The sequence below is a fragment of the Nannobrachium achirus genome (genome assembly GCF_963921795.1).
Source record: "Nannobrachium achirus genome assembly, chromosome: 2".
Classification (NCBI taxonomy): domain Eukaryota; kingdom Metazoa; phylum Chordata; class Actinopteri; order Myctophiformes; family Myctophidae; genus Nannobrachium; species Nannobrachium achirus.
Window position 1 is genome coordinate 10,184,199 of NC_137811.1, and position 12,437 is coordinate 10,196,635.

The 12,437-nt window shown below is 41.5% G+C and overlaps 2 protein-coding genes across 3 annotated transcripts in view; both read left to right on the plus strand.

Moving 5' to 3' along the window:
* The first annotated feature begins 236 nt into the window (after window positions 1-236).
* Window positions 237-4,145, plus strand: LOC308307132 (H-2 class II histocompatibility antigen, A-U alpha chain-like). The gene is made up of 4 exons (XM_080752290.1): window positions 237-373; window positions 957-1,205; window positions 1,610-1,891; window positions 3,206-4,145. The coding sequence occupies exons 1-4, from the start codon at window positions 307-309 to the stop codon at window positions 3,331-3,333; spliced, it is 726 nt and encodes a 241-aa protein (XP_080608416.1). The 5' UTR covers window positions 237-306; the 3' UTR covers window positions 3,334-4,145.
* A 3,369-nt stretch (window positions 4,146-7,514) lies between these two features.
* LOC308307096 (H-2 class II histocompatibility antigen, E-S beta chain-like) overlaps window positions 7,515-12,437 on the plus strand; it is a 56,509-nt gene continuing 51,586 nt past the window's right edge. Inside the window, exons 1-7 of one of the 2 annotated variants that reach the window (XR_013963209.1) lie at window positions 7,515-7,604; window positions 7,763-8,035; window positions 8,480-8,693; window positions 9,437-9,504; window positions 9,824-9,937; window positions 10,662-10,689; window positions 11,233-11,478. Coding sequence is in view for 1 of the 2 variants with exons in the window: in XM_080752229.1 (XP_080608355.1) it covers window positions 7,544-7,604; window positions 7,763-8,035; window positions 8,480-8,693; window positions 9,437-9,504; window positions 9,824-9,937; window positions 10,662-10,687 (756 nt within the window). In the remaining variant the exon portion in view is untranslated. Of the gene's footprint in view, window positions 7,605-7,762; window positions 8,036-8,479; window positions 8,694-9,436; window positions 9,505-9,823; window positions 9,938-10,661; window positions 10,690-11,232; window positions 11,940-12,437 lie in introns of those variants that run through there. The other variant, XM_080752229.1, reaches the window with a different exon arrangement.

Here is a 12,437-nt window from a genome sequence, read left to right on the forward strand (position 1 = left end):
GTTTCTTTGTTAGTTTCTTTGTTTCTTTGTTTCTTACTTTTTTACTTTCTTACTTTCTCCTTTCTTTCTATCTGTAACTGGCTCCCCTCAAAAATCTAGACTGCTGTCTTCCTGGACACAGATGATGCAACATTGTATCTTTAATCCGATTGGCTGATTATTCTGAACTACAGAACAAACCCTCATTCCTTCTCTTTCAGTCTCCAGCTTCTCTTGACGTCGACACCTGTTTATACCGATCTGTTAATTCTCATCTGTTTATTCTGATTCATTCAGTTTGTTAGATTTAGTCTGATTTGATCTGTGATGATGAAGATTACAGCGACCCTCCTCATCCTCTCCTCTGTGCTTGGTGTCAAAGCTTACCCAGGCAGTAAGTAAAAATATATATTTTCATATTTCTATTGTTGTTATAGAAAATATGTTATATGCTACGTGTGTGTGTGTGTGTGTGTGTGTGTGTGTGTGTGTGTGTGTGTGTGTGTGTGTGTGTGTGTGTGTGCTGTGTGTGTGTGTGTGTGTGTGTGTGTGTGTGTGTGTGTGCGTGCGTGCGTGCGTGCGTGCGTGTGTGTGTGTGTGTGTGTGTGTGTGTGTGTGTGTTAATGTTTGTGTGTGTGTGTGTGTGTGTGCGTGTGCGTGTGCGTGTGCGTGTGCGTGTGCGTGTGCGTGTGCGTGTGTGTGTGTGTGTGTGCGGGTGCGGGTGCGTGTGTGCGGGTGCGTGTGTGCGGGTGCGTGTGTGCGTGCGTGGTCTGACCTCTCCAGCCTTCAAAGGAATCTGTTTCACAATAAATTAAAAATATTAACAGTGTAAATACAATGTTTCAGTACATCCTGTTTCACAGGAAGCTGCTTCTATTATTCAACCTTTCACTTCGTATTCACATCAGATCATGTTGATCTGATGTGTCATTTTGACTTTGAGTTTGTAGTTTAATGTATCTTTGATTTCTCTCCAGTCATGCATGAGAATATTTGGATCGTAGGCTGTTCAGACACAGATGGAGAGGACATGTATGGACTGGATGGTGAGGTGGTGTTGTATGCAGACTTCATCAAAGGGAAGGAGGTGATGCCTCAGCCTAAGTTCATAGATCCAATGACCTACGAAGAAGGAGCTTATCAACAGGCTTTAGCTGAGCAGCATTCCTGCAAATACAACCTGAACTTACAGCGCACTGCCTTGAAGAACCCTCCAGTGGAACAAGGTACAGAAATATTAACAATAATTACTATAACACAACAATAATTATTAACTACACAACTGTTGAACATATTTTGCATAAATTACAAATTGTGTGTGTGTGCATGTGTTTGTGCATGTGTTTGCGCGTGTGTGCGTGCGTGCGTGTGTGCGTGCGTGCGTGCGTGCGTGCGTGCGTGTGTGTGTGTGTGTGTGTGTGTGTGTGTGTGTTTCTATTTAATTGCTGTGTTTACTATGCACTACTTTTACACTTTTCTACCATAACACCCTGCATGGAAGTGTTATCATATCCTATCCTATTAAATAACCACAACATTTAAAATGACAATGTGTGCTATGGTGCTGACCCTGGGTCTGCTGGATGACATACATAATGTCTGTGTCTCTGTGTATTTTCTATGTCTTCAGATGAACCTCGCAGCTCCATCTACCCCAGAGATGATGTTGTTCTGGGAGTGGACAACTCTCTCATCTGTCATGTGACTGGTTTCTACCCTGCTCCAGTTCACGTCACCTGGACCAGGAACAACCTCAATGTGACCAGTGACATCACTGTCACCGTGCCCTACCTCAATGAAGATGTTACCTTCCGCCAGTTCTCCATGCTGAAGTTCACACCAGAGCTGGGAGACATCTACAGCTGTTCAGTCAGCCACATGTCACTGACCCAACCTGAGACCAGAGTGTGGGGTAAGAACACTGTCCTGATAAAAACTGACCATACTGTATAAACCAGGGGTCTCAAACTGGCGGCCCAGGGGCCATTTGCGGCCCGCGAGACAATATTTTGTGGCCCCCACCTTAATATGAAAGTTTAATGTTAGTGCGGCCCGCAATTTTTATATGAATGGCACTTTTACAGTGTTGTGTGCGGAGCTGACGAACCGACTAATCACAGTGGGGTATATGGCTCTCGGGAGAGTTTTATTAGTAGTTTTGTACAGAAAACAGTTACACAGTTAACGGTACAGTATGTTCCATATAAATTGACTACCAAAGAAGGGATGTACCTGAGGAAAGTTATACACAACTTGTTTACACCAGGGTCCTTGTTCATCTAATTTTGTGTTAAAAAATAAAAAAAGACATTTGAGAAGATTTTTAAATGTCTTTGATGGGGAGATAGATACAGTAGTTGTTAGACTGGTATGAAACTACAGTATAATAATGAAACAAATTAGTGCACATGGGTTAGGGTTAGGGTTCGCGTGCATGTGCACTGAGGCTGCGGCCCAGCCTCAGCCAGGCTCTGCCTCCAGCGGCCCCGCGGTAAATCGAGTTTGAGACCCCTGGTATAAACACTAGCCTAATAAACGTCCAACTTCCGTAATCCAGGAGGATTCTAAAAGATGAAATGGTTTCCGGAAGAGGGCCGTTTCACAAAACCTAGATAGCAGATTAAAGGAGAATTCCGGATAAATGGATTTCTTATCTTATTGTGTTGATAATTTGTCTCCAAAAACAGGTTGAGTGTTATTTACAAAACCAGTAGTTTAATACCATTTTCGGGTTTCTGATCAGGTCGGGAGCGGGAATAACTTACACCATGTTGTAGTCATCAGGCGGACTACAAGTGGCCGGAACCACCGGTGCTGTGCAACTTCTTTTACCAGATCACACAGCTAGTTTTAGAATGAACACCAGGCTTTCCTCCGGGGTGGAAAGCCTGCATGGTGACACAAAGTTAGTCTAACCCTAACATTTGTCAGACAAACAACAAATCTAAAAAAGGCGACTATGTAACATGGGTGAAAAAAAGTCCTTTAGTTTCTCTCTCGTGTTTCTAGAGCGGAGATTACGAGTGGAGGTTTGTAGCTCTTGAGGTACCAGTAGTTGCATTGATGGGTAACAATGGGTAACAGAGAGATCTTGTATTCTGTTCGTGAGGAGATTGCTCCCCACATATAACATGATCGACGTGTGTGTGTGTGTGTGTGTGTGTGTGTGTGTGTGTGTGTGTGTGTGTGTGTGTGTGTGTGTGTGTGTGTGTGTGTTCCTCTCCAGATGTGGATCAGATCCAGGTCCAGTCCAGTGTGGTTCCAGCTGTGTTCTGTGGTGTGGGGCTGACCCTGGGTCTGCTGGGGGTTGCCATGGGAACCATCTTCCTCATCAAAGGAAATGAATGCAACTGAAAAATATGAAATTATCAATTGACATTTTTCAAGTGCTGCAAAAAATCTGCTTGTATTCAATTATTTTAAACCTGGCCCCAGTACAAAGGAACAAAAAATATTTATATATGATTAAAGTGTTTAGCAAACTCAGCATAAACAACTAGAAGGAGGCAGAAACAGGGCTGAACAAGGCGGAAGGAGACTGCTGGTTGGTCGCTCAGAGACCAATCAGAAGGCAAACAATTCGTGAATTTAAAGGAGTAGTTCACCCTCAAAATATATATATATATTTTTTCGATTGATTACTTACGCCATGGAGACTTGAGTTGAGTTCAATAATACTTTTAGTTTTTTGTCGCATTCCGAAGACAATAATTTGAATACAATAAATTCACCCCCATGGATGGATGGGGACTCAAATGCATTTGGGTCTTTTTGTCTTAGTGGTGCGACAAATAAAAAAATATATTATTGAACTTAATTCTTGTGACTTAGTCAAAATAAAGTACTGAGGGCGCAAAGTACTCGAGGGTGAGGTGCTGTTGACCTTGATAAGGCACTTGAAGAACTTGAAGACCTTAATAGGTCGAAACGTTGGGTTTCCCTTTAAATTAATCCTGTGCCTCGTGGCTGCAGTGTGTGCAGCCTTTTTCTTCACCTTCATGGTCTTGTGATTTAGGCTTATAATAATCCCTTCATGTTTGGCATACAGCTTTATTTGTATGTCAATAGCCATAATTTTTCATGTTATAAATGTTAAATAATTAAGAGATATAATACACTCTATTTGGTTCAGTTTTTTTCTGAAATGTCACAGCTTGTGTACACATTTTTACGGTCTATGGGTTTGCCGCTCTGACCTCATGCTCTGATATGTCGCTGTGATGTCAGGGATGGAGATCCCTGATGTCCACATCACTGTGACATCACTGTGACTCTGTGCCACATCACTGTGACTCTGACTCATCAGAATGGTATAAATCGCAATTAACAATGACTGAATGAAAATTCTACATCTGACCTCACAGACTCAATATATGACCTGTTCTGACATCCTTCAAGACTCTAAGTTGATCCCATGCCAAAGCGAAAGTTGATCCCATGCCAAAGAGCTGTCAAGCCTACCAGAGACATCATCACGGGGGAATCCAAGATAATAGAAACTCAAGCCCTTACGTGGAAATGTAGCATGCTTTATGTATAGCCTATTCGAAGTCATTGTTGTTGCATTAATAAAAAATAACATCATCTTAACTTTTTGTTATTGAACACAAACATTAAGTATCACTATTGTTAACAGGTAGGATAACATTGTTTTGATTTTACATGATATCATTCTGTGTTTGTGTAATTAAGTGAGAGTTGTAAACAACATATTTACTAAAGAAATCTGCAGTGTTTATGAATTAATTATTTCTAGATATGTATTTTGAGTTTTATTGTTTCAATATAACTTCAATCACACCCAGTGTGCAGTGAGCGGTGCCATGTATAGTTAATTTCATTAAGTGTCCTGCAAAGCTTGGCCAATGTGACCCTGGTGGCCATACAAACAGACACCATTGATTCCAGATGGGCCATCTGGAATCAATGGAGTAAATATTTGATTTGATCAAATGTTACAGGTGCAGATAGAGATGCTTGTGTAATCATTTTGTACAGGTCCCATCCTTGAAAGTGACACTTAAAGGATATTCATTTAATCAAAGAATTCACTTCTTTTTAACAAGATTTCTTTCATGGTTCAAGGTCTCTTCTTAGAACACACACACACACACACACACACACACACACACACACACACACACACGCACACACACGCACGCGCACACACACACACACACACACACACACACACACACACACACACACACACACACACACACACACACACACACACACACACACTAAAAATCATTGGAAAAAAGTCTAGATACAGTAACTATTTTCATCAACATAAAGCCATTGACTTCCATATCTTACCTATTGTAGTACCCATGTGTAATTATAATAATTTGCCAGGCCAGATATTATCACTGGTGGGCCAGTTCTGGACCACGGGCCTCCTGTTGCCTATACAACTGCACCACACCGACTCTGCATTATGTTATTGCGACCGTAAGGTCGCAGTTTAGTTGTGACCGTCAGGGAGCAGTTTACTACCAAAACCTCCACCGGCCGTCCGTCCGTCCGTCGGTCACACGTCACACTTTTCCCCAACTCATAGATACGATGACATCACAGAGTCCACAGCTGATGATGTGGCGACATCACAGAGTCCACAGCTGATGATGTGGCGTGATGTCATACAATACACAAACAAGCCCTATATAAAGGGCCAATTCTCACCAGGGAAGAGAGCATTCCTCGACTCAGACCTTATCGCCAGGATCAACTAAGCTTATAGCTTATCATCACATCCAACCATCTTAAGATACTCAGCTAGTGGGGAATGCTCTCTTCCCTGGTGAGAATTGCCCCTTTATATAGGGCTTGTTTGTGTATTGTATGACATCACGCCACATCATCAGCTGTGGACTCTGTGATGTCATCGTATCTCCATATATGGCCATCTCCGTATATGGAGATATAAGTCGTCCATGCCCAAGTATGGGCTGGCGAGGTCAGACTTTGTGTGATGCGTAGGTTATCTCCATATATGGAGATTCAACATTCCAGGTGTAACTATGGCTGCCCGTATGACGTGAGAGGTGGAGGTTGTGGATTGGCAGGCAAGGAGTGTGTGTGCAAAGTTTGGCATGTGTATTGTATGACATCACGCCACATCATCAGCTGTGGACTCTGTGATGTCATCGTATCTCCATATATGGCCATCTCCGTATATGGAGATATAAGTCGTCCATGCCCAAGTATGGGCTGGTGAGGTCAGACTTTGTGTGATGCGTAGGTTATCTCCATATATGGAGATTCAACATTCCAGGTGTAACTATGGCTGCCCGTATGACGTGAGAGGTGGAGGTTGTGATATGTGTGGAGATAAGCCAACCGGGGCTAAAAGGATTGACAGACAGGTCAACCAATCTGAACAAGAACAAGAGGCAGTCCTGATTGGTCGTCATCACACTACCGGCCAATCACAGCGAGGGTTATACACTGCCGGCCAATCACAGCGCATCTTGGAGTGGGGTCGCTAGGGCGGCCATATTTGTAGTCTCCTGTGTGTCTCTATACTCGGGTGCACGGTGAAGCATGGGTGAAGGAGTGTATCTCCGGAATGGCTGAACGCACAGCAACCAGGGACCCCTCAAAAGATAGATCTCGGCGAGGTGGAGGCAGACGCGGGGGTGTGAGAACCGAAAAACGGCCGAAAAACGGCCGGAAGACGCGGACGCGACCGAGGTTTGCTATAGAGCTACTGACCACAAGTTGAGCAACTTACACAGTATAGCTTTAATATACATTTTTTAAATAAGCAATTGCATGATTCCTGCTTATGTCAGCAGAAAACTACTTATTTCTTTTTTTAGAGGTGTCGATCCTTTTAGTTGACCTTGTACCAGTGAACTGTACTGTCATGAAACTGTACCTTTTACTATGCAAATTTCTAATAAATACTTCAATCAATCAATCAATCAATCAACAGTAAATACATAACATTAAATAGTAGGTCTAAATAAATAACATACCGTATAGTGAATAGCAATATACGCAAAATATATAAAATGCAAATACGTTGAGTAATTCATTGTTATTAACATTGTTTTTATTGACAAAAATACAGTAGCCTACATGGCCATATATTTGTTTGTATTGTCAAAATGATAAAACACAAAACGCTTGTGATATCTTTTTTTATATTTCCACTGTGGTCCTTTGAGTGGAAATATGTATGGGGTAGGGGCAGAGAAAAAATGAAATATATAAAATATCAATAGAAAGAATAGCCTACATTCATACAATGTCATTGTGCTACAAAAGTAAAAAATAGGAAAGAACCACATGGGTAACACAATTTGCTGTAGTTTTGGTTTGACGTCTGCCTGGTAACAAATGATGAGAGGGAATAATGTTTTTTCATTGGTTGTTGTAGAGCAGAGAGAGACTGTTGATGAAATCAGTCAGTGTTCAGTTCCACACAGAATGTCAACTGATCAACACTTCAACTAAACTCTGAAACATCTCAACTCATCAACACTTCAACTAAACTCTGAAACATCTCAACCCATCAACACTTCAACTAAACTCTGAAACATCTCAACCCATCAACATGACTTCAGCTAAACTCTGGCTCTGTGTTTCACTGTGCTTCATCTGTTTCCATGGAGCAGGTAAACTATTTTTGTTTTGTTTAGTTTTTTGTGCGTGCGTGCGTGCGTGCGTGCATGCGTGTGTGTGTGTGTGTGTGTGTGTGTGTGTGTGTAATTGTAATTGCTTTCTACTTATAAATGCAGAGAGCCTAATAAATGTTTTACTTTTCTATTTGCAGATGGATATCTACGGTTCTGTATTGATAAGTGTGTGTTTAACTCCACTGAGCTACAGGATATACAGTTCATGAGATCATGGTATTTCAATAAACAAATGTTTGCCAGGTTTGACAGCAGGGTGGGGGAGTGGGTTGGTTACACTGAGTATGGGGTGAAGCAGGCAGAGTACCGGAATGGACTACCTGGAGACCTGGCTGGGATGAGAGCACAGCGAGAGATATACTGCAAAGACAACGTTGGGATCTGGTACTCCAATGCTCTGGATAAGAGAGGTGAGCTGATCTCATCAATCATCACCTCATAAACAAAACATGAAGTACTGTAGTGTGTGTGTGTGTGTGTGTGTGTGTGTGTGTGTGTGTGTGTGTGTGTGTGTGTGTGTGTGTGTGTGTGCGTGCGTGCGTGCGTGCGTGCGTGCGTACTGAACTAACTGATTCATATCATGTTGACTAAGTCATGTATCCTTTTTTTGAATCTATATCCTTGTATCTACTTTTTAAACTGTTCGGTTGGTTCATTTGAATTATATTTAAATGATTTAATATGTTTGAAAAATATGTTATTATTGTATTCAGTACTGTAACAAAGTGTACAATTATGTAAAAGCTACAGTATACAGATACACATTGGTAAAATGTTTCTCTGGCACCATCTGCTGGCCAAATACTGACACTTACATTTCACTGATATTAGTATTAATATTCTTGTCATTCCAGTGGAGCCCTATGTGAGACTGAGCTCAGTGACTCCCCCTGGTGGCAGCAGCCATACAGTGATGCTGAAGTGCAGCATCTATGGCTTCTATCCTAACCTGATCCTGGTCACATGGCTGAGAGACGGAGAGCCAATCACCTCTGGTGTGTCCGACACTGAGCTGGATGATGGAGACTGGTACTACCAGCACCACTCCTACCTGGAGTACACACCCAGGTACACACCTAATACACACCAATACATAGAAATACACACCTCTATACCAGCACCACTCCTACCTGGAGTACACACCCAGGTACACACCTAATACACACCAATACATAGAAATACACACCTTTACCAGCACCACCACTCCTACCTGGAGTACACACCCATGTACACACCTAATACACACCAATACATAGAAATACACACCTCTATACCAGCACCACTCCTACCTGGAGTACACACCCAGGTACACACCTAATACACACCAATACATAGAAATACACACCTCTATACCAGCACCACTCCTTCCTGGAGTACACACCCAGGTACACACCTAATACACACCAATATAGAAATACACACTTCTATACCAGTACCACTATTTCCAGGATTGCACACCCAGGTACACACCTAATAGACACCAATACACACCACTACACACCCAGGTACACACCTAATAGACACTAATACATATAACTACACACCTCTACTACCAGAACAATGTTTTACTTGGGTTGAAGTATTAATACTTCAAAACATTAGAATAACGTTTTCCTTTTTCAAAAACACATTATTATAGGCTATTCTAGGAGACTGTGTGCCAAAACTGTGCATTATTGAATGTGTGTGTGTGCGCGCGCGCGCGCGCGCGCGTGTGTGTGTGTGTGTGTGTGTGTGTGTGTGTGTGTGTGTGTGTGTGTGTGTGTGTGTGTGTGTGTGTGTGTGTGTGTGTGTGTGTGTGTGTGTTACAGATCAGGAGTGAAGATCTCATGCATGGTGGAACTCCCTGTCCTGACAGAGCCTAAGATAGTGGACTGGGGTCAGTGGTACTCTACTGTACTTTACTGTAATGTACTGTACTTTACTGTAGTCTACTGTACTTTACTGTAGTCTACTGTACTCTACTGTAGTCTACTGTACTTTACTGTAGTCTACTGAAGTGGTTCCTAAACCTTTTAGCTCAAGACACAAAACAGAATTGAGATGTTTATTTTAAAATGTATTCAATAATTTCCAAAATAAACACATTTTTGGGGGGGAACTTGGGGAAGGGGGATTTTTATTTTTATTTATTTTTACATATCATCTTATGTAATGTAATATAATGTAATACTAGTGTTTTGTTGTTGTATTGTCAGATGACTCCATGCCAGTGGCAGACAAGAACAGGATCGCCATCGGAGCATCAGGTCTGGTTCTGGGTCTGGTCTTGTTCCTGTCTGGATTCATCTACTACAAGTGGAAGAAACAAGGTCATTAATTTGTAATGTTTAATTAGCATGTTTAATTCATTCATATACTACCAGTGGAAGAAACCAGGTCTGATCTAGAGTTCTATATTTCTGCCCGAGCTCGATCCGGCAGGTCAAAAATGTGTGCTAATTGATTGGGCCGGGCTGCAATGAAAAATATTTTTGGTGTATTTTCTATGAACGGCAGTGCAGTCCATGTGGTGCTGATGAAAGTGATGCTGATGACTGGGTTTTAATGGAGGCTAACAGTCAGACAGCAGAGAAAGTCTGTTGCTGCCACTGGCCTTTTGGTTGGAGAGGCTGCTGCTTGTAATTGGATCCCCATTTCTGCTGAATTGCACGCTATTGTTGTTAACCTAATAGCATTCCATCTGATAGCTCACTGAAGCTCACAATGCATCACAATCCTAATGTGTTTTGATTGATCGAAGACTTTATTAGAAGTTTGCATAGGAAAAGGTACAGTTTCATGTCAGTACAGTTCACTGGTACAAGGTCAACTAAAAGTCCTATTAAACGTGTCCTGAATTTGTTGCATGGCAGTGTTCTGCAACACCCTGAACTAATATAACTCTGGATCAAAGTTGAAACCCTGATTATAATTTAATCTATAACTAGACATGTCTGTCTGTCTGTCTGTCTGTCTGTCTGTCTGTCTGTCTGTCTGTCTGTCTGTCTGTCTGTCTGTCTGTCTATGTTTTAACCGTCTCTCCTCTTCTATCAGGACGTGTTCTGGTGCCGTCAAACTGAAGGTGAGAAACGTCAGACTTCCTCTTCCTGTTAGACAGGCATCTTTTTATTAAAAGAACCTTAAACACATTAAATGAAATTAAACCAGATTATCATAATTACAGTATGAATTTGAATTCATCCAATCAACTTTAATTTTAACTGGTTACATTTTTCACACAGTTAATAAAGTAATTCAGTGGTTCTCAAAGTGGGGTTCAGGGACCCTAAGGGTTCAAATGGACCCTTACAGGTCTGTAACACTAAGAGTGTACAAATTGAACCAAATGGACCCTTACTGGTATGTACCTCTGAGAGTGTACAAATGGAACCAAATGGACCTTTACTGGTATGTACCTCTGAGAGTGTACAAATGGAACCAAATGGACTCTCTCAGGTCTGTAACTCTGACAGTGTAATTTGTTCCCACTCTCAGAGTTATGGGGGTTCTTTAACATTAAAATGTTCTCAAACATTAAAAGGTTTGAGAACCACTGGTCTTATTCTTAATGCTTCATTGTATTTTCATGTGTTCTATAAGTAACCGCATGGTTGTGTTTTCACAGATGCAGACAGTCATTGCTGAGTGCTGACCCCTGGTGAAGAAAGGAGATACTTTCCGTCAGTCCAAGCTTTGAAATACTAACAGCAGCACTATGATGATTTAACCACTTTAACCCTATAAACTTCACTGTACCATGAATAGAAAAAGACAGCCAATTTAACATATCACTTTGACTTAAAAGAAATAGCCTATGGTGACCAGGTTGAAAGTGGTTAACCACACGACATAGGGACCCTATTCTGGGCAGGTCATAATACATGACATGACTAATACATGACATAACTAATACATTAGACGAAAATAGAACATTTAGCAGTAATTGTCCAACTAAGCTTGGCTATAATTGTCAGTACAGACCCCTGAGGGGGTTCAGTCAGTATAATAGGGTTTACATCAGGGTTCCCCAATTAGTTTTCCTCAAGGGCCGAATTATGTCTAGGGTACCAAGCCGAGGGCCACAGCATTGCAGGGGGCGACGGTGGCGTTCCCGCTACTCCAGCGACAGTTCAGATATCGTCGTTTGTCGGGTGAAAATCTTGTATGTCCAAAACCGTTTGTTTTGCATTTATCATTTAAAAAATGATTTAAACTAGTGAAAACAGCCAATCTACAAGCACACAACGATTCGCACCGCGAGGCGTTGTGTGCTTGTAGATCGGCTGTTTTCACTACTTTTGTGTGACGGCCTTGTATGATTTGCAAAAGAACGTAGAAATTTGGAGATACGAGATTTCCACCCGACAACGACGATATACTAGTGTTGTTGCTGCTCTTACTGGGGTTGGTGTGGGCCAGACAGTAGCCCCCCGAGGGCCGCAAATGGCCGCCTATTACATGGTTAATACATCTTTTTCTCAGATGCAGCTTTTTTCATAAAACTAGATAAACATAGTTATAGTGTCATCAGACAACATAAACATTGTGTTAATATTACTGTGTTAAACACAAGATACGCGATCACAGACAGAATGAGAGGGGCAGAATGTTGTACTGTAATAGAGAAAGTAAGTTGGCCAAGTTTGTGAAAAAGCTCTTAAAACCGACCATAAAAAAGTTTTTATGTGATCATTTATGCGAGCTACCATCATTATAACATGCAATCATTTATAAGTAACCACTTATATGTAATCATTCACAATAATTTAATCATGAGTGGTTTTAAGTTTAGCCGTTAGATTGAGTTTAAAATTGCTTGGTTTGAATGTA

Coding starts and splice junctions, on each gene's coding strand:
- LOC308307132 (XM_080752290.1), top strand. CDS start 307: ATGATGAAGATTACAGCGACCCTCCTCATCCTCTCCTCTGTGCTTGGT. Junction 374..956: donor TGTCAAAGCTTACCCAGGCA/GTAAGTAAAAAT, acceptor ATTTCTCTCCAG/TCATGCATGAGAATATTTGG. Junction 1,892..3,205: donor ACCTGAGACCAGAGTGTGGG/GTAAGAACACTG, acceptor GTTCCTCTCCAG/ATGTGGATCAGATCCAGGTC.